Genomic DNA, 26,641 nt, shown 5'->3' on the forward strand with positions numbered 1-26,641 from the left:
TGAAAACGCGTGTGTGCGTTTGTATATGCGCTTGTTTTGTACCATCAGATCCTTAGAAGTGTTTCCAGTTTAGCAGTTGTGAACCTGAACAACCATATCTTGTTTAAGTGATTTTCTGCACTTACTCGCTGTAAATAAGGAGAGATTTAAGGAGGCGGCATTAAACACTCAACAGTCGAGCGTTTCATCACCGCTAAACAGTGCTGAAAGTAAATAGACATTTAATACTCATGATGCAGAGATTAGGAAATTAAAGTGAAGTCCATAACATGAATTTCGGAGCGTTTGTGGTGTCGGGACTGACAGATGAAGCCGTTGCACACAGTAACATAAAGGTGTGTGAAATGTAGCGCATAATGCAACACGACGCAATAACGATGCAATGCAGAGAAATCCGAGGCGTTTTTTTTTTTTTTCTTTTAAGAAAAATGAACATCGCTCCACGCTACTGTACAGCACTACCGTGGAGCACTTAAAGAGACGTCTTACTTCACAATAGGAGTGCCTGGATGTTTCCCCGGCTCCTCTCAAGCCTCCGCGCGTGCGGTTTATAAACAGATTATTTTCATTATTGTCTTCTCCGCGTGCTCTTCGGGGACAATCGCCGGACGGAAGATGACGCGCGGCGTGGATGAAGTTTTGCGATACGTGTTGGAAGTTTGTGCTCTTTGTAATTTGTGACAAGTGACGCCTGGTATCAGTGCGAAAAAGCCCGTTTAAAACAGTCCTGAGAGCATTCGGATAATAGAGATGCATTATGGGAGGAGAATATACAGCGGTATCAGCAACGCATCAAGCTGTTCGAGGAGAAATGTTAACATCCACAAGGGATGTACCGTGGCTGATACTTCTAGCGGGTATCTGTTATTTTTCACGCATAGTCATGAATCTGCTCCGATACCAACCTTCCATACGACGTGATATTATGAGACGTAAGCCGAGCATACGTTGTCGCTCTAATGAACAGATGACAAGAAAATGACAGCAATCTGGCTAGTTTATTTTATTTTTAGAATTAATAATGAAAGAAACACAGCTTGCAAACTGGGCTGTGTGCAAACTCTCAGGAGGAGGAACAACAATCTTTTGCTATAACACACAAGTAACCTGATAAAACTATTTTAACACCAAATATTAATAGCAAGACCTTTTGTGCTCAGGGTGGTATCAGCAAGCAAAGGCATTAAAAAACGCATGTAAGGTGTGTGTGTGTGTGTGTGTGCGCGCGCTGGAGGAGTTAAAGAATCTGTAAGGTATACTGTACGGTGACACCGTTGCGCATGAGAGCACTTCCCTTCAGCGAGCACTGAGCTCGAATGTGCTAATCGTTAAGCTTCGTCAACTCGACCGTCTCCTTTTCAAATGGTTAATGCGTTTAAGTCGTTACTCATTTTAGTTTTGAAAAACTCCCGGGTATAAAAAAGAAATGTGTGGGCGGAGCTAGAAACAGCGCACTTCACCGATTGGTCGAAACACACCGGTGTTAAAATTGTTCTCTTCGACTCTCTAAGTTGAATAACAGTCAAGAATGGGGGAGGGGGTGGTTTTTCAATACTCTCAGGACAAATGAGATTGCACTTTTACAACTTCTTGCAACTTTTTGATTTTTATTTAATTAACTTCATCAGAACGAGTGAAAGAGAGGCTGGTGAAAGAACCGCTGCGTATGGCTTCTGAAAGAGAAATTCAGCAACAATAAATGTTATTAAGATGGATAAAAAGCCTCGTTCTGTAATCCACAGGAAAAAGAAAAACATAATTGTTGGGAAATCCTTTCTGAAGAGTAACTCAGCCTCCATCACATCACTGTTGCATTGTTGATTATTTTCCTACAACAGGAAGATGAGAAACAGCGTCTAAACACGTCCTCTAAAAGGCATCCAAAGTGTCAGCACCTCTATCCGCCTGCAGAAGGAACCCAGGCGAGAATGTCTATTGAGTCAAAGTGGCATGTAGTGCAGGAGGCCCCTGTGTTTACTCCGGTAATGAATTAAGCAGTGGCCTAAATTCTTCACTAGATACTGCTCGCTGTTGTGATTACGGCGAAAGCGGGCGGACTAGACGTGGCCTGGAGAACTCCGCTCTCTGAAAGTCACCCCTCATTGGGGAGCGGAAATAGCGGCCCTTGTTTACCTCAAACATTTGGCACATTAGGTGACATTTTGACTGCAAGTGGAGTCGAAATATTTATCACCCTAACAGACGGGCTAAATCTGTTTACGTTGCCGGGGTCTGAGGTTTCAGCTCGGTGTTCGGATTAAAAAAGTGTGAAGAGAGAACATGAGGAAGGAAGACCAGGGAGTAGATCTCATCTACATGCTCTTATATAAAAGAAACATATAGCATGAGGTAGTTATGCAGTGCCGTGTCGAGTGCGTTTGTAAAACCCATCAAGCTCCATGATGAACCTGTCTCTCATGAAGACCTTCCCAGGAGAACAAGACCAAAACTGAGCTCTGCTGCAGAGGAGACGTTCATGTAGAGTCACCAGCCTCAGAAATCACCAATTAACAACCAGAACCTCAGATTAAAGCCGTTATGAAGCTTTACAGAGCAGAAGTAGCAGATATACATCTCAATATCAACAAGTGGCTCAGTGGTTGAGGCATTGGATTAGGGTTCAGAAGGTCCCAGGTTCAAACCCAAAGGCCCTTAACCCTTATCTGCTCAGATGTATAATAATGAGATAATGTAAGTCTCTCTGGATAAGAACCGCCCGCCAAATACACAAATCTAAATGTTTTACAGTGTAGAACTAAATAAAAGTCAGGAAAGATCATGGAATTGGAGGGGGGAGGCAAACTTTTGACTGGTCCTATATCACACAAAAATGGCAACTTCACCCACCCTGACCTTGCAACATACAAATGACAATAATTAAAAATTTGGGAATAAAGGGGTATGGTTCCTCACCTATCGAGGGTCATGAAATTTTTTATTTTTTAAAAAGTCAAAAGCACTTTTAAATATTTAAAAAATATACAAATCCTACATAACTTACTAAATGTAGTTCATCACTTGGTTAAGGGTTAACCTGTATCAGGGATTTATTTAATGTCTAAAAAATTAAAATGAATTAAAAAGTCAAATCTTACTATAAGAGAAGGAGATAAAGGATCTCAAAGTCGGACAGATTTTTATTGTATATGTTTAAAGATGAATTATTATCCATTTATAGTGGATCCTGTTCTCACTTATATTACAGCAGCTAGAAACAGTCGATTAGTAAGTAATTAATGTTTATAAATCAACACCTTCTGACCAATTAGAGTCAACAATCCAACATCCATGCGGGTTAATATAATATCAGAAATGAACTCGGCAAATTAAATAGTAGGACAGAAGAAATGGATAAGAATAAAGGGTGCACATATTTTTTACAAGTAACCAGGAAACAAGGCGACTCTAAAAGGTTTGGAATATTTTTTCTTGTCAGGGTAATCAGGGCTGAAACTAAAACAAGACTTATATACAGTAATTGTGCCACATAGTAGAAGCTTAATCTTCAGTCTTCAGTCCAGACCAGTAAATCTCATGGCTGAAGATCATATCAGGCTTCCACGCTGAGACTGAGTGCCGACTCTACACCATTTCTTTTGCTGATTTTTCTTTTTTTGTGTGTGTGTGCATTGTTGCCTGCCGGTTGTAAAGTTTTACATGAAGAGGAAGCAGAAATCCTCCTTTAGACTCGAACCCTGAGAATTACAGTACTAAATAACACTGAAAGCATGGAGAGGAAGACATCGAGCTGCTGTATAAGACTCACATAAAGAGCATACTTAATAGAGATTATACAGTATCACAAAAAAGGGATTATATATTTGCGTACAATTCTGTAGTCTTTTAAAAAGAAAGCGAAATCCATTTCTACAAATCCAAGACATGAAGAGAAGTAATTCTGTTTTAAATGCAAATGCATCGCTCAAGTTCCCTGATTAAATTATATCTCTACTTTTAAGGCGTCATCACTTTTGGCAGCACGCGACAGGATTAGCTAATGCAATACAGCAGTGCAAAAACATAAAAAAAAAATAAAAAAAAAACAATAATCGGAGTCATTTACAGGATCCAGAACAGGAGAGAGAGCAACTGTAAACAACTGTAGCAAGTTCATAAAGTTCTGCCAGATGGAGAAGCTGGAAATAGCATTGGCACTGGGTAGAGGAAGGGAACAAATAAATGCTAAGTGTGCTGCAAGGGTTTGGTGATTAAGCAATTTAAAATTTACAGTATGCACAAAAATGATGTGACCCTCAGATAGACGTGTGAACATGTCAACACTCCAGCTGTTACTTACATACAAGCAGCAGACATTAGAAATACATACAGGCATGACAAGGACACTTATAGATCATTCGATAACGATTACAGAAATGCAGACAATTTTAAACTTGTTTATGAAAATATATAAAACTAAGAAATTTGTTTCTCCTAGAAAACTTTGTTTATATGGTTTAATAATCTTGATAATCTCAGAAAACTGTTTATGTTGCAAAACTTTAAAACTCTGTTAAGTAACTTTGCAACTTGGTTTTAGTGAAAAACTCAAACTCTGACAGAAAAATTCAGACTTGATTCTGGTGCAAACGTCAGCAACTCGGTTCTAATGAAATATTCTGAAATCAAAAAAACATGTTGATTTAAGAACTGGAACTTTGTTCAATTTAGAATAAACCTCTAGAACTTGATTTAAAATATTTAAAAAAATCAGAAACTTTTAGTAAATCAGTATCAAACCTGGTTCTAAGTTGAATTTGACATTGATTGTAAACCTGATACCTTGTATGATTTTTGATTTGTATTTTTTTTTCTTTTGATCTTAGATTTGAAAATCCTGGAAGCCTGATATAACTGAATATATAGTCTAAAATATACATTTCAGGACGCTATCTTAATTTCCTTTGTTTGACTTAAGACAAGCTTAAAATAGTTTGAACTTGTAAAGAAAATTAGGTAAAAAAAACCTTTCATTTCATTTGTTAAAACTGTTGAATTTAAAAGCAATGCAAGTTCTGAACTTGTCTAAAAAACAAACAAAAAAAGATTTGCGTTGAACTATCAAAGTTGCTTAAATACTACTACAGTACTACCACTAATAATGATAATAATATTAATAATTATTATTATTATTAGGCTTATTGTTTAAAATAGCTAGTTTTTCCTAGCTAGTATATTGCGTAATCATTCATCACAATATTAAAGGCATATCTACAGTATATCACTCAGCCCTATATACTGTAGAAATATAGATGATGTATGTACGATATGCGTTTTAAACACAAACTTATTACACTTTGTTGAAATCAAAGTAAAATGCATTTATTTTCCAGAATTCAAAAACCAATTTATAATATTCATAAAATTTTCTTTCTATGATCAAAGATATTGCACAAAAAAAAGAAAAAAATACAATTCTTACTTGCGCTAATGTAGGAATGCGCAAATGTTAATTAAACAAGTTGCGTTTAAATGTAAAACTTGATTTCATTTATTTATTATGAAATAAGAAAGCGTATTGTTGAAACGCGGTGTTATTTAAAGACATGGAGACGCTATCACGATCTTATTAGATGCTTGACAATGACACGGTCGATTACCGCGTGGCCAAAGGTCCTCGGCTAATGATTAAACAGAAATTATATTTTAATCTAATTCCCTTTATTTGGTCTTTAAATGTCAATTTGATGGCTACAGTATTTGCAGGTCCATGTTCACTAAGCCTTCATTAGCTTTAGCGCTGCGTGTCCACCTGCGTGCGGACACATTAAATGAGTAATTGCTACATTTCCAGGCAAAGATAAGATTTATTCCACTGAACTTTTTCCTTTTTTTTTTTTTTTCCCCGTGAATGCAGGGCCCAATTAATAACCCACCCCTGGAGACCGTTCACTCACAGGTCCGGTGTGAGATTTTCTGCCCAAATGTAGTAATGGACTCATCAGTCCATGACTTATCAGCTTACAAACAGAAAAACGGCTCTACCCGCCGTCTCCGGCCCGCGGTGGCGGCGTGTCCGCCAGCGCCGGCTTTAGCAGCCGAGATTTATTAATTCATTAAGATTTCCATTTACTATTCAAGAATAACATCATGTTCCTCCTCTAATACGGCCAATCCTTATAAATAACCGTCGAGCCGGGAAGGAAACAAAGGCAGGACGAGGCGCGTGGAGAAAGAGCGAGTGAGGGAGAAATGTATTCCGCTGAATGGAAATCATTAAGCGCAGAGCCACAAATCTCTGTAAATATGACAAATTAGCTCCTGCCATATCAAATTGAAGAATAGATTCCATTCCTCACAGTGCGGTAAAGATGGTCAATCAAGGCGAACCGTTATTTGTCTGTGGGGCCTCATAATGTCAATCCGTCGTAATTACGGGGTCCTGATGAAAATGAAAATGTATACGGCTCTTTGTGAGCGGCTGCTGCCGCTTCTGTCTCCGACACTTCCATCACCATCACGCAGCCTCTCAGGACTTTTAGTGGCTGATATTATTTAAACTAACACCCCTTTGTGTGTATACTACATCCCATTATGCACAGCATGTGTGTGTGCACTGCAATTAACACTCGTGAGCCGTGAGGACGAATCGAGATCTAAAGCTCCGTCTCATCTCGAGCGATTCCGTGCGCCGTGTTCAGAAAGAACTGTAAGTATTAAAGCGGTGTGTTACTCATTAATAATTAAACCCTTCATCATTTTTAGGTCGATGAATAATAAACTGCTAAAGACGGGGGGTTATTCAGCGGAAACTCCAGACTTGATGCGTAATTTCATGCAAGTTATGTTGTCATCGCTACTAGTAACTTTAAATCCGATGTTCCTCAAACCTTTCTTTCTTTCTAGTCCATGAGGATGCAGCGAGCCAATCAGACTGCAACCTTCACTATCCTGAAAAAGTCTACAGATGATATCAGAGGCAGATTTTTTCCAAAATCGGTTAAATTAATTAACAAACAAAAGAGATTTTCATCCAAGTTGTGTATTTCCTGTCTCTCTGTCTGAAGCACGATTGACTCGAGGTTCCCAGCTCACAGATACAAACCAGAGGGGAAAAAAGAAAAGAAGAAAACCTTGAGTGTTAATCGAGCTTTTCAGGATTCCACGAATTAAATGCAAGCGAACGAGTAACTTCACGTCTCTTTATGCCACGTGATCAGATGGGTGTCGAATAAGTAATTCACACACTACAGACTATTTTCTGCCTAATCTGCATCTCTTTGGACTGTGGGAGGAAACCGGAGTACCCGGAGGAAACCCACCAAGCACGGCGGGAACATGCAAACTTCACACTGTACACAGACGCCGAGGTGGGAATCGAACCCAGACCCTGATGGAGGTGCGAGGCAACAGGGCTAATCACTACACCACCATCATCATTATTTAATATAATGTATATAAAACACTATAGAATCATCCTGAGGTGCTTTAACATACACACTACAAATGTGATGTGTCCCTGATGACCTCAAAAGATGGTTTGCGTGATCGGAAAGTCGCAAACTCTAATAATTTATACACCCACCTTTAGCTTTAATTTTAAATGAGTTTAAATGATTCCTCGTGCTCCCAGAGCCACTCGATCACACTCTTGGATTACGTCCCGTGCCATGAGGGAAGGAAACCTCCATAGATGTGATAACCTGGTGGTTCAGTACATTCAGGTGGTTCAGTTTATTGCCCCATAACGTTACTGAGTCTCGACCTGAGTAACTGATCAACCCCAGATCATAACACTGTCTCCAGAGGCTTGTACAGTGGACACTATGCATGATGGGAGCATCGCTTCATGTCCTTCCCTTCTCACCCTGACACGCCCATCACTCTGGGATAGGCTCAGTCTGGACTCATCCGGTCACATGACCTTTTTCCGTCGCTCCAAAGTCTAGTCTTTATGATCTCTAACAAACTGAAGCCTTGTTTTCTGATGAGTCTCACTAACAAGTGGTTTTCTTCTGGACACACGGCTGTTTAGTCCCAGTCCTGTGAGTTCTCATTACAGTGTTCGTGCTTATGGAAACACTTTTACTTTTAACTCTGATGTCTACTGGACATTTTCTATGATGCAACTTCACCAAGCAATTAAGTGATCTTGAGATGTTGACAGTTTAGCGACGTCCTTCCAGGTTTAAATAATCAGCTTGTTAGTTCTTAACCAGGTTCCAGTCATTTCTAATCTCCTTAGTTGTTTTCTTTCCTTGGTATAGGCTAAGAATTTGCCCATTCGAACCCAGGCAGTGTAATTGACCGTGTACACACCTGTATTTAGCGCTGAACACTGATACATGCTGATACATGGCCTTAGACTTCTTTACTGTATAGTTCTACTGTATGTACGACAATAACAGGACACATTTTCTGCTTCAATCAGATGGGGGGGGGGGTGTTTGGAGTTTATTAAAAAGAAAAAGATTACTGGAAAACAATCTTTGTGTTCGATATCCAAATATTTTTTGCAGCCACATTCCTTTTATTGTTGTTGTTGTTGTTTCCCTGCACCCCCATTAACACCCTCTTTTCCACTCTATAATGGGTTGCTAGCAGATTGTGTCCCAAAAATTGAACATCCTCTATTTATTTCTGATAAATTACTGTCCCTAGAACCCAATGCATAATTTGTAGCCTATAACAGTGCTTTCTTTTGCAGCTTTCGGTGTGTTTAAATGAAGCCCTGGTGTGTGTGTGTGTGTGTGTGTGTGTGTGTGTGTGTGTGTGTGTGTGTGTGTTTACCTTGGTGTAGATTCTTTAGATTCTTTGAGTAAGTAAGAACACACGACTGAGATTTAAAGTATCACAGTCACTACTGGGTGAATGTTAGTGAGATTAAACTCTGAATCAATTTATTATCAGTTATTATTATAACTCTGCATTGTTTTGTATGATTCCGCTCAGACAATGCACTCTTGAGGTTAATTTGGGTTACTTGACCAAAAATAATAGAAAATTAAGCGAAATCTGATTTTTAAAATCACGGAAGGTCGATACCTTCTACCTTCTAAACTGCCAGCTTGTGAACTCGTACTTTGTTAATTCAATGCAGAAATTTCTCTGCTTTTAAAAGTACAATACAAACATTTTGCTCATGAATAAAAGTAACAACACATGCACTGTACAAATAGTCCCTTTGATCTTTTATAATCCGCAACGTTAATCCAAAGCCTAGTGCTTTTACATCTGTATTATTTCATGCAGCTAAAACATAAACTCCAAACACCTATTCATAATCATCACATCAGTCACAAACATCACAAAGGCGTTGGCGAAAAAAAAAAGAAAAAAAAAATCAGTATTTTGCAATCTCTTGGCGGTAACGTGTTTTATACATCGTTCCATTACGCTCCATTAAAGCTCGAAGCCGACTCCAGTATTAATGACTTGTTCTTATATAACCAGGAGAAATTGGCCTTTGCCTGTGAAAAGCGCAGATCCTCAGTCTGATGGAAATTATTTATGCCTTTTGGTACATAAATCACATGGATGTACAGTACGCATTAATCCCGGATGTCAGAGTTCCGACACGGAAATGCATTATGTAAGCTCTAAAAGCTGACGCTCTGCACGGCCACATGACATCACCTCGTCTGTCACGTTTATCAATTTATTTTCCGTGGTGTGGGTAGGGGCAGTGTTTGGCATGGGGCACGGGTGAAAACACGGCGGTGCAGCTAAACATCTGGTGCTTTGCTTGGTACAAAAACAAATCAAAGACAAACAGCGCTAAGTATCGCGCCGATTTGAGATATCAACAGTTATGTTTATACGTTTATAATAATAAGGCAGGAAGGGTTTTTCAAATAGTTCGATTCAGGCTAACCAACAGCTGTGCGGAGCTGAGAACAGCAAACCTCGGGATTTTTAGTAATTAGTCTGTTTGTTAAATGAGCCCGAGAGAGTTATTGCGATAGCAGCAGATATTCTGCGGTTTTATCAAGTTTATTGCTGAAGCAGGAAAGTGTGTGTAGTGTGTCGGTGATGTACAGGAGTGGGTTCATTAGCTCAGGGCAAAATGTCACCCATTGTGTGTCCATTCCTATTCCATCCATCCTCCCATCCATCTTCCCATCCATCCAACCATCTTTCATTAATTTAACTATCTTTCATCTCTCAGTCCTACCAACAAACTTTTCACCAACCAATCTATCCATCCATCCATCCGGCCTCCAATAAATACATTCACTCATCCATCCACTCATCCATCCACCCATTCAACCATCCATCCGGCCTCCCATAAATGCAATTACATATCCATACACCCATCCATTCATTCATCCATCCTCCTATCCATCTGTCCTACCATCAAATCATTAATCCATTCATCAATTCATCCATTAATTCATCTACCGAACCAACCTCCCATAAACACATCCAGGCATCTTTAAACTCATCCATCTATCCATCTTTCTATCCAACCAGGTTCCAATTAATATCATCCATCGATCCATCCCATCCATATATCTATTCATACCATCATCCATCCACATCCATCCATCCATCCATCTGCCCTACCACTTTCATTCCATTCACCCGCCCATACATCCATTCACCCATAGACCTATTCATGCATCCATTCATCCACCCATCAATCAACACATCAGTCCATCCATCCATTAAACCTATTCATCTATGCATCAGTTCATCCACCCATTCATCCAGCTTCCCATAAACACATCCTCTAATTCTTACACCTACCCACCCATTCATCCATCCATCCATTAATTTAACCATCTTTCATCTCTCTGTCCTACCAACAAACTTTTCACCAAACAATCCATCCATCCATCCATCCATCCATCCATCCATCCATCCATCCATCCATCCGGCCTTTTATAAATACATTCACTCATCCATACACCCATCCATCCACTCATCCATCCTCCCATCCATCTGTCCTATCATCAAATCATTAATCCATTCATCAATTCATCCATTAATTCATCTACCGATCCAACCTCCCATAAATACATCCAGGCATCTTTAAACTTATCCATCTATCCATCTTTCTATCCAACCAGGTTCCAATTAATATCATCCATCGATCCATCCCATCCATATATCTATTCATACCATCATCTATTCACATCCATCCATCCATCCATCCATCCATCTGCCCTACCACTATCAATCCATTCACCCGCCCATACATCCATTTACCCATAGACCTATTCACGCATCCATTCATCCACCCATCAATCAACACATCAGTCCATCCATCCATTAAACCTATTAATCTATGCATCAGTTCATCCACCCATTCATCCAGCTTCCCATAAACACATCCTCTAATTCTTACACCCACCCACCCATTCATCCATCCATCCATTAATTTAACCATCTTTCATCTCTCTGTCCTACCAACAAACTTTTCACCAAACAATCCATCCATCCATCCATCCATCCATCCATCCATCCATCCATCCATCCATCCGGCCTTTCATAAATAACTTCACTCATCCATACACCCATCCATCCACTCATCCATCCTCCCATCCATCTGTCCTATCATCAAATCATTCATCCATACATCAGTTTATCCATTAATTCATCTACCCATCCAACCTCCCATAAACACATCCAGGCATCCATACACTCATTCATCTATCCATTCTTCTATCCAACCACGTTCGAATTACAGTAATATCATCCATCGATCCATCCCATCAATATCTATCCCATTCATACTATGGTTCATCCAGATCCATCAATCATCCTATCCATCCAAAACACTCACACACAATCTCCTGTACTCATACACCCAATCATACACTATGGGCAATTGGGAAACATCAATCAATTTACCCCGTATGTTTCTGAACTGGAGGAGGAAACCAGGGGAACCAGAGGAATCCCACCACGCGCAGATCATACAAACACCACACACACAGACTGAGGGAAACATTCCAACCCTGAACCCTGGAGGTGCATCTCATACTCCTAAATTATAATGTGGAGTTTTTGAAATGGTTTTAGGTAAACAAGTATGACGGGTCATACCATGGTTTTAAGATTTAGCGCTTTGGGTAAAATTATCTACCCTTGTGTGTCTGGATTAATTAGCTGTGTTGATTCGGACAAACTGATGCAGCACGACTGGAGAAGTGAAAGCCAGGCAAACTGAATCAGAGATCCATGGATGGAGTCAGGTTAGGGTTTGTTCATACACACGGACCCTGGACTTCATGAAAGGAAAATCCTTGTGTCTTGGGGTATTTTAACATTGCATGGGAGGTAAAACAATGAAAGTATTGGCACCCTAGTTTGGCAGTGGATTGCTGATCATAAGATGTGTCATGTTTCATTTTGTGTCAAAGTAAATTTGGAAATTTCAGTATTTGTGTCTGGCTTCATTGGACACAGGACATCCCATGTGAACACAAATCGACATGACCAGCATGCAGAGAGTTCTACAATTGGGTTTAGTCACTGAGCTGTATCAATGAGAAGAAAAAGCAGTAGAAGTCACTGATCTATTTTCAAGGATATAATATTACTTGACATCTAGGGAACCTTTCAGGGTAAGCGGTTTTGCTTACGGGCACAACTGCAGCGGTCAGACTGACGAGAGAGCAAAACAATTCTCTATGAAACAAAAGAGCTTAAACCCAACATTAAGTCGTTTGTTTTCAGCCGATATATTTGCTTCTTGCAATTAACAGCCATAATCTGCAATTAGCCCAGAGGTCAACTCTCCTCTTACCCGAAAAAAGATGTAATTATTATTTTTTTTAAGCCGAATCAGATTACGTTGCCGTGTATTTAATTACGGCGATAACCCTCGAAATGTCAAAGTCACATTATCTGCCATTGTGATAAGTAATTAAGCTAATGCAATGTAGCAACATCCTTGAAGGTAGTAATGTTACATGGAAAACATTCTCAGCTAGTCGACTCTGTGAGCTAACTCGGAGAAGAAAGAGCTAATTGATGAGAACGAGAAATCTCCGAATCACACGGCTCCCCCTGGAAGGTCTAATCATAGAGAGGCTGTGATCATCCGCGGAGACTTCACAGCGGGAACGCGGGTGTCGCCGAGGACGCGGCTTGTCAGAGTCGTCTCGTGCTCCCTTGCACTTTTATTTCAGGAGACGTCGAGGTAACACCTAGCGTCTAATTCCGGCCCTGGCACCTGCTTTCCCGACTTCTAAAGCCTGAAGCGACTTGTTCTATGGACAAGCGCTGCTCAAGGTGATAGACTGGACTACCACCACATTTCTTTTCTCTTTTTCTTTTCCTCTTCTTTTTTTCCCCCCTCTACAGGAGCTTCGCTTTATACCGGCTTGTTCCAAAGGCAGATACGGACCCATGCTGAAAAATCAGAGCTCGTATGATTGAAGCGAAGAACAAGAAACGAGCCCGGGCGCTCGGAGATCGGCACCCAGCTGCTGATCTTTTCCACTTTGTTTCTCATTAGAACGTATTGATAGAATTGACTGGGTGGAGCAGGGACATGAGTTATGACTCCAGGCTCGTCACAGCTCGACGTGCTGACATTTCCATGTGCCTGCCTGCCCATTTTTCTTCGCACGGGCCGAGAGGAAAAAGGGAGGGAGGGAGGGGGTGTCGTTTTGACGAGCCAACACCACACGTACTGATCGGCGAGAGTCCGCGGTACTGATTTATGCGCTCTCGCTTCCTGTGATTCAGCATATGGCATCAACACAAAGAGATTAACGAGGCCAGTGACCGCGGGGAGAAAAGAAAGAAGAAGAAAAAAAGAGGAAAAGGAAAAAAGAAAAATCGTGCCGCGTCCGGCCCCCTTCATTCCGGCAGAGCTACATCCTGATGAGTAAAGTCAGTATAATTCATTAAAACGTGCAGTGCTCATTACTGTCTTTTCAGACTTTTGAGAGACTCATTACCTGCATAATAGAAGAGTAGTTATAACACTGAGACCATTCCTCACTGGAAATTAATCATCTCGGCTCGGACAAAAAAAGGGGATTCTCTCGTTAAATATTAAAAATCTTCCACACAATGAATCCTCTTCTAATTTCCAGCCGCTCCCTGTCCTCGGCCAGATAAAAATAAGCCCGCCTTATCGTGAGCGTGCAGCATCAGGACAAAAAAAAAAAAAAAAAAAAAGGTGGAGAAATACTTACAGTTGACGGTGACTTTCACAGTCCTGGTGTCGGGAGAAGCAATATCGTTCTCGGCGCCACACTCATAATCCCCCGCTGCATCCCGAGTTATTCCGCTTATGTTGAGATTCTCTCCGCTCTCGAACTTCCTGGCTGTGAGGGTGAAGAAAAGAAAAGGTGTGCATCAGTAAAGAATTACGAGACGTTTTTCGATGCATGAGCTCTAACGTGTGGACATGGCGCATAGTTGTACATTATACTGTATGAATAATATATGATGATTGGGGTTATGAAGTCAAAGAAATTGATATATATTTCCGTTTTATCAGCATTTTTCCCTTTTTATTATTATTTTTATTTTAATTTACAATTTTCAAGTTTCTTGTGGTTGTGTATTTTTGTTTTCATTTTATAACTTTGGACAGGGATGAGTACCTGTAATTGGGTGTGGCTTATTTTCAGACTAAGAACCTAATATTATTTCTGCAAAACGTTAAGAAAGCGGTTAAGGTTAGGTTTACAGAAGTCACCAAACTTTTTCAATGTGATAATAAAATTAAATGAAAAAAAAAAAAAGATTTGAAATAAAGTCCTAAAAACAAGCAAATTAATCAGCAAAAAAAAAATAGAACAAAAAGCATGTTTTGCTTAAAATTTTAGTAAAATTTGTATAAAAGTCATCTTAATAATGATTTTTTTAGTAATCTGTAAGAAATTGTAGATAAATCTAACTACATACAAGATTTTTCTTCTTGCTAAGATATTTTTTGCAAAACTGCTAAATCTTTTAGCATCAAACTCTAGCTAAACCAATCTATAATTTCTTTAAAATTAAAGTCCTCTTAAATCACAACAAGCCAAATATCAGATTTTAAGCTTATTTTAGGTCAAATGTTAATAAAATATGTAAGTGGAAATTGCGACATTTCACAATTTTAATTACTTTGCTAGTTTTTAGGAATTATTTCTTGAAAAAAAATATCTGCAAATAAAACAAGACACTTTGTTTTACCATTTTATTAAACTTTGACCTGAAATAGGTTTAATAATCTTATATTTAGTTTGTTGTAAACTTATTGTAAGAATTTTAACATAGGTTTAGCTAAAATCAAGAATATTTCTTTTGCTAAAGTATTGTTTTTTACAGAGCGTGTTCAATTTCCTTAACAATAGACACTGAAGGCCTCCGAGTGGCGCAGTGGTAAAGCGCTCGCCCTATTATCCGGAGATCGCTGGTTCGAACCCCGAGTGATTCTGTTTTCTTCTCACAGCCGAAGGCACAGAGAGAGCTGATTGGCCGAGCTCTCTCAGGGGGGAGAGATGAGAGGTACTCGCGCTCCCACATTAATCACGGCTCTACAGCCAATCAGGGGCGTCTGTGAGCTCACGCACGCGGAAGGAGCGGCTAGCGCTTTCCTCCGAGTGTGTTACTCCGCCCCTAACGGTGTGCGAGCGAGCAGTTCGAAAAGATGCAGAGGAAACACGTGATAGTCTTCGCCCTCCTGGCTGAGTGGTAGTAGTAGCCTTAATGTGGGAGCCCCCTAGTGACGGGGAGGAATTGACCACGACTAAATTTGGGAGAAAATTGCAAAAAAGCACTAGACACTAAAAAATAGACACTGAAAATAAGAACTGTGATAAAATCATTAAGCAGCATTCCTCTTCCATGACTTCATTTAAACAACTTAACCCTGACTGGTTGTCTTTTAACCAATAAAAAGCAGGGCGTGGTTGTGGGAGGGGCCAATTTTTTTTACCTGAGATGAGGACCTAAAAAAGTGGTAAATGCAATATAATTTTAAAAGATTTAGTGAAAGAAAAGCAACAATGAAAGTCATGAATGTGATAATTCTTTAAATAATACAGCTCAGACAGCGAACAGTTTTTTTTTTTTAAGATGCCACCATTCACACCCCCCGCTCCGTTTATGGACACGTACACTGACTCAGCAAAAGCAGTAAGGAATAAGGAATAAAAAATAGGCGAGCTAGAATAAAGGATTTGCTAAAAGGAGAGCGCGTGCTTTTGTCCCACTGCTCCAACTGCATGGCGGTGAAATGTGTAGCCGAGGTGTCGCACTGGGCCGAACGCAATTGTAGGGCTGTCAGAAACTTTTATCTCTGTGGATATTAAGCAGCGCAGACAAACCGCCTCCTCAGAGGAAGAAGTGCACCTTGGCTCTGAATAGCAGCTAGGACAATGCGATGCAAAAAAAACAAAAAAAAAAAGAAAAGCTGTGTCATTTGCATCGCGCGAAAAACAACGTCGTCCTCATACCGACGCAAACAAACACAACAATCCAGCGAGCCTCGGGGTTATTAACGCAGTGCCTGAGATGCTCATCTCCGATGACAAGGTGCTATTTTACTTCCATTGCTTTGCAAATGAGTCGAGCCGAGGATAATCTTCCTCCAAAACGCACTCGAGCGAACGCGCGGAAATGTGCGGCATCATGTCGGGCTCGCGGAAATCGCTGCTTATAATGTCAGTCGAGAGAATCCTTTATGATTATCAACAAGTAAACAACGAAGTACAGAAATATATTCTGGACCAAATTAAACAATACTGTAATCGTACAGTTTGAACTTACAAATGTTTCTTAGGGAATCAAACGCAAGTCTTGATAATTATTCTTATTGGGGAAATAATTATATATATATATATATATATATATATATATATATTTTTTTTTTTTTTATTAAATTTATATTTATGTTAGGTTGCAAATAGATTGTGCTTTTTCATTTTTTAAATATATGGTAGGTGTATAATTAACACTACTGAAAGGAGTCTCCAGTGTCAAACTTGGAAAGCTGTAACTTTTAAATAGCTTACACGCTTTGTAGATTCACAATGATTTTTTTAATAAAAAATTTTTTTTCAGGTAGAGCGAAATGAAAACGTGGTGCGGGACCTGCGATAAGGAAAAAAACAGGAAGTAATAATAAATAAATAACATTAATGTTTCCGCCTTTAATAAACAAAATAAAATTGCAATTGTGATGAAATGGACGGCTCTAATTGCTGTAGTGGAAAAAAAATAAATGACGTGTTGGCATTTTTTTTTTAGAGCAAGCTTCAAAGTTTTGTAACGATTTGTTGACTAAAACCATCGTAGCGGGTTATTCAGGACTGTGTACGGTTCTAACATCTTGGTGACTGTAAAGTTAAGACAAAAAACTTACAAAATGTCTCCTGATTGGTGGTGTTCAACTACGTACTATCCTGAATTTCTGCTACGACGTCATGTACGCTTCAACCGATGCAATGCTAGCGTGGCATTATTTCTCATTTCAACTGACATCTAGTGCACTTCGTAGGGTGAACACCTACACTACAATGCATGCGGACTTCGAGTAAGTAGGGAGGACGAAGTGATCCGAGGCTCGGCCCTAGACTGTCAGCTGTCGCTCATTTCTTGCTCTGCTGAGAGACTGTAGATGATGGACTTTTTTTCTTTTGGGTAAAATTTTTTGGATCTAAAGGTTAACAAGAAGGATGATCACGAGAAGGACTGGATGCAGGTCAGGTCAAGTCATGACAATTTGTAGCGTATCGTTATGTATCATAGGCCATCCGTAGGCAAGTCATGACAGTTCGTAAACAGTGAGGACATCGTAGCCAACGCGTGGACAGTTTTTTGCAGATTAAGGATTCGATTGACTAAGAACTTTTAAGACCCACTTCATAGTAGTGAGACTAAATCAGCTTCATCACACCACCCTTCCTCCTGCTCTTCCTCCTCCTCCTCATCATCACTCATTCCCAGATCACCTTCGCTTGCTTGTCAATAATTTCTGATTTTCAATTACCCGCTCCTCTTGGCCGGCTCTAACGCGGCTCTAACGCGGCTCTAACGCGGCTCTCCGTCTCGTCTGTTTTCGTGACAGCATTGACTTCCAGCGCTCGCTGTTTAACTCGACCAGGAGGATCTTTATCGGTGATTAACCGAGCGGATAATTTCTGTACAGAGATTTCACACGGCACCGTCACTTATCATACTCATTACTGCAAAGGTCAAAATCAGCACGGCCTCCTGACTCACGGTTACTCATACTTTACTTTACTGCGTACAGAACGCTCTCTGGATGAATGTGAACGTACGGGGGGAAAAAAAAAGGAATCCGTTATCATAAACGATCTTAAGTGCACTCTGAACTGAGCGAGGAAATGAAAAATGTGGAGAATTCAGCGAGAAGCCGCAGCGACACGCCGACCAAATTAGGCAAATCAGAGGAGGGTAATCTGGGACGCCACATTGCTCGGTGTTAAGCGCAGAGTCACAGTAAGCAATTTCTCACATTGTGTTCTGAATGCACGCGGCACGTCTCCTTCAGGTCTGTCCACCACTGATAGGACGCGTCAAGCTGGAGAATACACATTATAGAGCTCTTTCTCCCTCTGTCTCACTCTCTCTCTCTCTCTCTCTCATTCACTCACTCACTCTCTCTCTCTGTCTCTCTCCCTCTGTCTCACTCTCTCTCTCTCCCTCTGTCTCACTCACTCACTCACTCACTCTCCCTGTCTCCCTCTCTCTCTCCCTCTCTCTCTGTCTCTTTCTCTCTTTCCCTGTGTCTCTCTCTGTCTCTCCCTCTCTCTCTCTCTTTTCCTGTCTCTCTCTCTCTCTCTCTCTCTCTGTCTCTCTCTCTTCGTTACCCCCCTCTCTCTCTCTGTCTCCCTCTGTCTCTTCCTTTGTCGCTCTCTCTCTCTGTCACCCCCTCATTCTCTCCCTCTCTGTCTCTTTTCCCTTTCTCTCTCCATCTCTTTTTCTCTTTCCCTGTCTTCCTTTCTCTCTGTCTCTTTCTCTTCCTGTGTCTCTCTCTGTCACCCCCTGTCTCTCTCTGTCTCTCTTTTCCTGTCTCTCTCTGTCTCCCTCTCTCTGTCTCCCCCCCTCTCTCTCTCCGTCTCTTTTTCTCTGTCTCTCCCTCTCCCTCTCTCTCTGTCTCTCCCTCTCTCTCTCCATTACCCCCTCACACTCACACTCTCTCTCTCTCTCTCTCTCTCTGTCTCCACAGTTAACCCCTGAGAGAATACACCAGCACTGGACTAAATGGTATACGAGTGTTTCCTGTGGGTATTTATCGAGCTGTCAGGCATGAATTATCCCCCCACACACAAATTTGCTTTCTCTTAATACCGTCTCTCCCACTAAGCTCGGTACCTTTTCAGTTTGGCCGTGCGCTTCACAGATTAGGCGACGGTGCCTCTGTGCCTCGGTGAGAGATGGGGAGTGTGCTGACTCACAGGAGGAAAGAATTAAACAATTTAGGTCCTGGGTTACCGATTTAACTCCCTCTGCCTGTGTGTGTGTGTGTGTGTGTGTGTGTGTGCGTGTGTGTGCGTGTGTGTGTGTGTGTGAAATCACAACAGAAAAGCCCTCACACAATCATCTACCGATCACGAGCTCGAGTCCCGGCACTGCTACAGATGAGGAGGCAAAACTAAATGTGTGAGAGTGGGCGGGGCATGTTCTCTCTCTCTCTCTCTCTCTCTCTCGTTCTCTCTATCAGCTGTCAATCACACAGACTTCACGTGTGCATCTGGGTGTCAGGTCTAATATCTCATCATGTTATGGTTTCGAGTAACATTTAACATACGCACAAAAATAAAAACAACCCCGGAGCAGTTCTGCATCAATCCTCCATTAAAGAACATCATTGACTCTGTAAGACTACGGTGTGTTTCATACCTGTCCGGGAGCGACGTCACTAAATCATCCGTTTCACCAGTAATGAACGATTCTGTATTGGAAAAGGACAGCAGGTTTCTGGAGTCGATTTCTTGTTCTACTGGCACATACTTGTGTTTATTTCTAGAAGTAATCGCTTAAAATGAGCTAAATGATTTGCCAGTAGGAGAGAAGAAAACTGACTAGTGATTTAGTGACATACACCGATCAGCCATCATCGCAAAACCATCAACATAGTTTTTAGATTCTCCCTGTGCCCCATGAGCCACGACCCCACACGACCTCCGTGCCGCTGTGCTGCGGTGTCCGGCACCAGGACATCAGCAGTGGATCCTTCGGGTGTCTCCGTGGATCAGACTCGTGGGTCCTGTGGGTCCTGTGGGTCCTGTGGGTGCTCAATCGGATTGGGATCTGGGGAGTCTAAAGTTCTGGGTCGGTATCCTCGGGCTCTTAGCCTGCCGGGCCCCGTACATGTCAGGATGTGGAGCACCGGGTCGTCCGCTGCCTTTCAATCTTGTTCAGCTTTGACTTTTTTTCCTGCAATTTGTGCCACTTTGGCTTTCCGTGTAATCAGAGCGTTACACCCTGGACAGAGTGCCAATCCATCCCAGGGCACGCACACACACACACGCACACACACACACACACACACACACACACACTACAGGCAATTCGGAAACACCGATGAGCCGAATCTGCATGTTTTTAGACTGTGGGAGAAACATAGCAGACTCCACCCACTACGCCAGCACGCCGCCTATAACGAGCCACATATTATATGGTCTAGTCCCTTATTAGATTGGTTCCCTTATTAGATCTACATCCACACTGCAAACAGTGACATCTTAGCAAGTGGAAACATATTTCATTCAGTCAAATAGTTATAAAAATATTTATACCATAAACACAGCTTTCTTGTTTCACTGGCTGAGATCATTTTTGAATAAATACAGTGAAACCTCGGATTACAAGCAGAAGCGGGCTCGTATTCTAAAACACTCGTAAACCAAAGAAATAATGGAAACTCAAATTATTCGTTCTACAGCCCCAAAAAAATAAATACATAAAAATAATAAATACAAAATATAAAGTAAAAATAAAACAAATTAACCTGAACTTTACCTTTAAAAAAGGTCAAATTAAATCCCGATGGATAAGTGTTTCCGTTTAAAATAAATCTTAACAATATTTTGAATTTAGACAAAGTTTACCTACAACTTTTTGTAACATATTACAACAAACCAAGTACACGGTTATTACATATTTATTTTATTTCATTATATTTTACCTATTTGTAAATTTACTTTATAATATTTTTTTGCTGTTTTATGGGCCAATGTTTTGTTCCGTTGGTAAATAATTTTGCTAAGTGGCGCATATATTTCTTAAAAAAAAAAAATGACACTAAAACCTGAGTAGAACATTAAAAAAAAAAAGACAGAATAATGATTAAAAAAAAAAGTTAAAAACGTCGACTAGGTTGAAGGTATTGTCACTTGGTAAGACGTTTCTTACAGTAGAGAGGTTAATACTGGACCTTCACTCCAGTTTGGCTAGTTACACACACACACACACACACGTGTCCTTCAAGGTGTTTTTCAGAGGCGTAGACTTCATTTTACTTCCTCGTCGGATGAACGTTGGCGAGATTACTCGGCTTATTTGTTTTATTAATTAAAAATGTTCCTCACTTCGTAATTGTTTAAGGCGCTGCATTAACGCTGAAGTTAATTGAAAGGCTTGTTCATGTGTTAAATAAAATCAGTTCAGAAGAACCTCAATGTGACAAAACCAGCTGTTTATACATGACATCATTTTTTACAGTTCGAAAACGGCACACGTAATTCGGCGTATGAGAACATCATTCACTGTAGCACGCGTTGTGCTGTCAGGTTTATACACGACGTGGTGTGTATCCAGTGTACTGTACACTCTGTACACTCATCTCACACTGCCGCGCCTTCGTACTGTACGTGATGAAGTCCGGTGTCTCGGGATACATTGGATAAACACAAACCACAGGCTTACAGAACGCGCTCCTGCTCAGGACGTCCAGGCAGAGCAACACGCCGTCACTGACCTTTCACACGCACCATCAAAAACATTCCTAGTCCAAAAGATGTCTTGAAATAAAACAAAAATAAAATGAAGATGAGCACTACCTTCTGTTTTTGAAATGTGTTTTGCTATTAAGAGTGTCAAAAAAAAAGGTCACGCCAGGCAAGTGATGGCTTTTAGTTTTTACGGCGATGGAGAGAAAAAAGATGTCAGTCTTTAAAGGGTAATTTTATCCAGGCAGAAATGAAGGAGGGGAAAAAAAAACAACACAACACAGCTGTAGAAACACTTCTGCACGGTTATCGGTTCCGGGCGGTGAAGTTTCATTTGTTATTTGCTGCATAAATCAACATTCAGGTCAGTTCTCTCTTTAACAACTATGATGCAACGGTATAAAAACATCACCTTTCATTTCTGGACGTTTACCACACACACACACACACACACACACACTCACACACTCACACACTCACTACACCACACCGTTTCACATAGCGTCACTCTTTGTTATCTTCCTCACTGATGTAAATAAGCTAAAGTACGGGATTTGAGCGCGGATAAAGCCGGAGTCTTTAGTAAACAGCCCTCGCGTCGAGCCCGTGACCCGCAGAAATCAGCGCGGTCCGATTCCCAGACGCTCTGCCGGAGCTCCACAATAGGTAATTTCACATGCTGTTTGTTTTGGGCTTGTTTCAGACGTCTGCTTTTCAACAAGTGATATTTATGCTCAATTGGATTGAAATCAACTTGACCAGTGGAACTCCAAACCACTTTCTCCCCTGATGAACTCTTTAGTGGCGCTGGCGGAGTGTTTCTGATCGTTTCGCTGCGACGCGATGAAGCCGGATACGTCTGGAGAGTGTTTCACAGCAGACAGGCAGACGTATGGCTCCTCGTTGTCATCGATTAGTTCTTTTGATGCACTCGTTATTTCAGCTGCTCAAGGAGATAAACAGCTAAACAACTACGTAACCAGCAAAAGTTAAAGTAAATAAGTCTGCGATCATCTTCCACATCACCTGCATTTCAGTATTAAACAAGCTGGGTTTTTTGGGGGGGTTTTTGGTTTTCACCATGACACACTATAGCTTCACCATGATGCTCCATGGATCGATCATTATGCACTATGGTTCCATGATGATGCACTGGTTCCATCATAACGCACTACGGCTTCACCATGACACATTACGGCTTCAACATGATGCACTGTGGTTCCATGATGATGCACTATGGTTAGATCATACCTACCCAGGGTTCCATCATGACACACTATTATTTCAGTGTGACGCACTATACTGTAGTTCCATTATAACATATTATGGTTCCTTCACAACACACTATGGTTTCACCATGACGTACTATGGTTTTAGTATGATGTACTATGGTTCCATCATGACGCACATTGGTTCCACTATAACACATCATTATTACACTATGACACACACTCTAAATACACTATTTATCAATAAAAATTTAACTGGTTTAACTGGTAACATAACAACACAACTGGTTGTCACCAATCTTTGCACTCTGCTTTGCTTTCATCATTAAAGGTGATCTACGTCCAGATACCAGTCATTCCACGTCTCTCGGTCATTAGGGCGGTACGTGTACGTGGAACGTGTACTAGACTTATTAATTTGTCTTCAGTAAATTAGCAGAGTATTGGACACCTGACACTGGTACTGCTTCATTAGCAATGCATGGCTAGTTTAATACTTGTTTATTTGTAGTCAACAACAACAACAACAACCTTTCAGTGTAAATGAGACTTCTTAAACAAATTCTTATATTTAATGGAGTACAGAGTACTGCAGATTAGATACTCATTGAATATAGAGCGTTAAAATATAATGTACGCGTTAATAAAAGAGGTGGGTTTCCTCCTACGGGACTCCAGAGAGTATTTTTCAAATAAATGGCACAAAATTGGCTGAACGTAAAGAGTGAAAGTGAGAGATGGTTTTAATCATGTGCCATTAGGAAAAAGGAAAAGAAAAAAAAGATTATTATTTCTGGAACACCCGAGTTTCCTCTGTACCACGCTCAGTGTGTGTGTGTGTGTGTGTGTGTGTGCGTTACATTATGACATGGAAAACATTTTCACACATCAACATTTGGGTTTGATATTTTTGTAATTCACACTTAATCTAACACACACACACACACACACACACACACACACACTTGAAACGTGGCGTTGTGTGTGCATGCGCGTGCACGAGTGTACACTTTGACTAAATGCAGCTTTTATGACTCACCAAAGCTTTTGGTTAAAAGCAGAATTCAATGGCAGAAAGGTGCGAGAAGAGGAATATGACAGGCGCGAGATAAGTGAAGCCTTCAATTATCAGATAAGTGCAACATGCATCTTCATAAAACCTCAGGAACGCACAAAATTGCTGCTGTGCCAGACAATTTGCACACGAGGCAGGTAAAGTGCACACGGCTTTTCAACCGCTGAATGAGACACGAGAGTCGAGATCAGCTTAATGCACTCTGGGGACTTAATCTCTGTAAGGGCTTGTTATTATCATTTTTTTTTTCTTTCTTTCATTGTTGCAACACGGAGGTATGTACGTGTCACATTCTGGAAATGTCACACTCAAATAAATAGTAATAGGACATTTTAGGAGACAGGGATTTAAAAAAACAAAAACAAAAAAAAAAAAAAACATAACTTGGTACTGAAAAGTTATAATTTAGGATTTCTCATGGTCACTTGTATTTATTTATTTTTTGACACGTCTAGACGTACACTCTCCTCTCCTGTAACCACACACCTGCAGTTACAGCGTTAGGGCTGTTTCACGCTCGGTGTTTTGGTTTTGTTTGTGTTGTTTTTTTTTTTATATAGAAATCTAGCTGTCTGGAGTGCGTTAGTGCTGATGTAAAGGAAAGAAATATCAGCTCTGACTTCTTACAGCTACAGTATCAGCTAACTCAGTAGCCTAGCGCGCTCTCCAGTACATTTATTGTTAATAATAATAATAATAATAATAATAATAATAATGTAAATACAGACCGGTATACATACAGACATGGGTAAAGCAACCAGTCTACAACAACAACAACACGTGGCTTTCAGGTAGAGGTCACTGGACATTTCTCCGTATTTGTCACTAGAGATCGACAGGGGAATTTTATTTTGTGTTTTTCTTAGTTTTTCCTAAAGATAAGACTTAGTTTGGTTGATTCATTTCTCATTTCGTGACATTTAATGCTGGTTAGTCTTAGTCATGGAATCATATTTCACATGAAATACTTTAGCTAACTACAGTAGATGATGCACGTAGTTGACAGATCGGCAGACAGACAGACAGACAAAGGACAGACAGACAGAGAGACAGACAGACAGACACTTAATCCCCAGGGGAAGTTGTGCAGTAAATCTACTGACTTCGGCTCATTTCTTTTTTAATCGCTTTGTCTTCCATCTTGATTCTTCTAGCTCACCTTATGAATTGATCTGAAGGTTATATATACTGTATATTTTTTACTTTTAACTCCACTGTAACAAACAAAAGTAGGGACGGAGCAGAGCGGAGCTTTACAACTATTTAAACTGGCAAAAATTTACTGAATAGAGTAAAAAAATGATCCTCTTGTAATTTTTTTTAATTACATTACTGTATATTTGTAATAAACAAATCATACACAGTACGACATGCAGGGAAACACTTAGATGACTGTTTATGAACTTTATTTGTATGTATACAGAATCAGACAAAAAAACGGGGAAAACATTTGCATAAATATTTTAATACTAAATGTAGTGCTATACAGTATATATTGTTATATATGATAATATTATATCATTTCCTGTTTTTGTATGTATATAATGTACAAGTGTGTATGATCTTTTGGAACCACCTGGTTCATCTGGATCTTCGTTCAGCTCTTAACTTGTATTTGCCTCACTTTACGAATCGCTCTGCTGCCACACGATTGTCTGATTGTCTGTCGCGTGACGGCGCTTTAGTAAAAACACACAGTTATGTTGGAGGCGGGGCGTCCGTAGCTCACCTGATGGGCTGATGTGTCTCCAGGTGATTTTCGGCTCCGGTTTCCCGCTGGCTAAACAGAAGAGCGAAATGTCGCCGCCTTCGTTTACCGTGAGGTCCGAAGAGATGTCGTATATTTTGGGAGGAACTGAAATAAAACAAAGAAATAAGTATCAGTTTAGAGATTACACAACGTCGTGTTACACAATATTTCATAGATTACGCACAGGTCTGGTATACAAAAGTCTAGTGAAGCCAGAGTCGACAGGAGGGACACATCCCCAGCCCTGAGCAAGTCAAGACATTGTTGTGTACAGACAGACACAACAATGCAGAAAATATTTTTTTGCAGAAAATAATGATTATTTAACTTATTCATAATGATGCTGGTTTTTGCTTACAAGGTACAGTTTTTCTAACTGACATACATTTACACTGCAAGTAAAAAAAAATAATAATAATCTCGGACCCAGTCAAATATGTGTTTTTTTTTTTTATTAATTATTAGATTTCTATAAAGTCACATGTTTTTCATTCACGCACTCATCATCTATACCGCTTTATCCTGTACAGGGTCATGGGGGGCCTGGAGCCTATCGCAGGAGACTTAGGACACGAGGCGGGCTACCAGGTGCCAATCCTTCACAGCGCACACACACACACACACACACACACTATGGGCAAATTGGAAATGCCAATTATCCTAACCTGCCTGTCTTTTGACTGTGGGAGGAAACCAGAGTACCCAGAGGAAACCCACCAAGCACAAGGAGAACATGCAAACTCCATGTACACAGACCCTGAGGCAGGAATCAAAA

General features: G+C 40.4%; 1 protein-coding gene across 1 annotated transcript in view; it reads right to left on the reverse strand.

Moving 5' to 3' along the window:
- negr1 (neuronal growth regulator 1) overlaps window positions 1-26,641 on the reverse strand; it is a 176,166-nt gene that overhangs the window by 62,927 nt on the left and 86,598 nt on the right. The window contains exons 3-4 of the mRNA XM_053499534.1: window positions 25,846-25,971; window positions 14,094-14,225 (exon numbers count right to left, since the gene is read on the reverse strand). Of these exons, the coding sequence (XP_053355509.1) occupies window positions 14,094-14,225; window positions 25,846-25,971 (258 nt within the window). The remainder of the gene's footprint in view (window positions 1-14,093; window positions 14,226-25,845; window positions 25,972-26,641) is intronic.

This window comes from Clarias gariepinus, chromosome 6 (genome assembly GCF_024256425.1).
Source record: "Clarias gariepinus isolate MV-2021 ecotype Netherlands chromosome 6, CGAR_prim_01v2, whole genome shotgun sequence".
In the NCBI taxonomy this organism is placed as follows: domain Eukaryota; kingdom Metazoa; phylum Chordata; class Actinopteri; order Siluriformes; family Clariidae; genus Clarias; species Clarias gariepinus.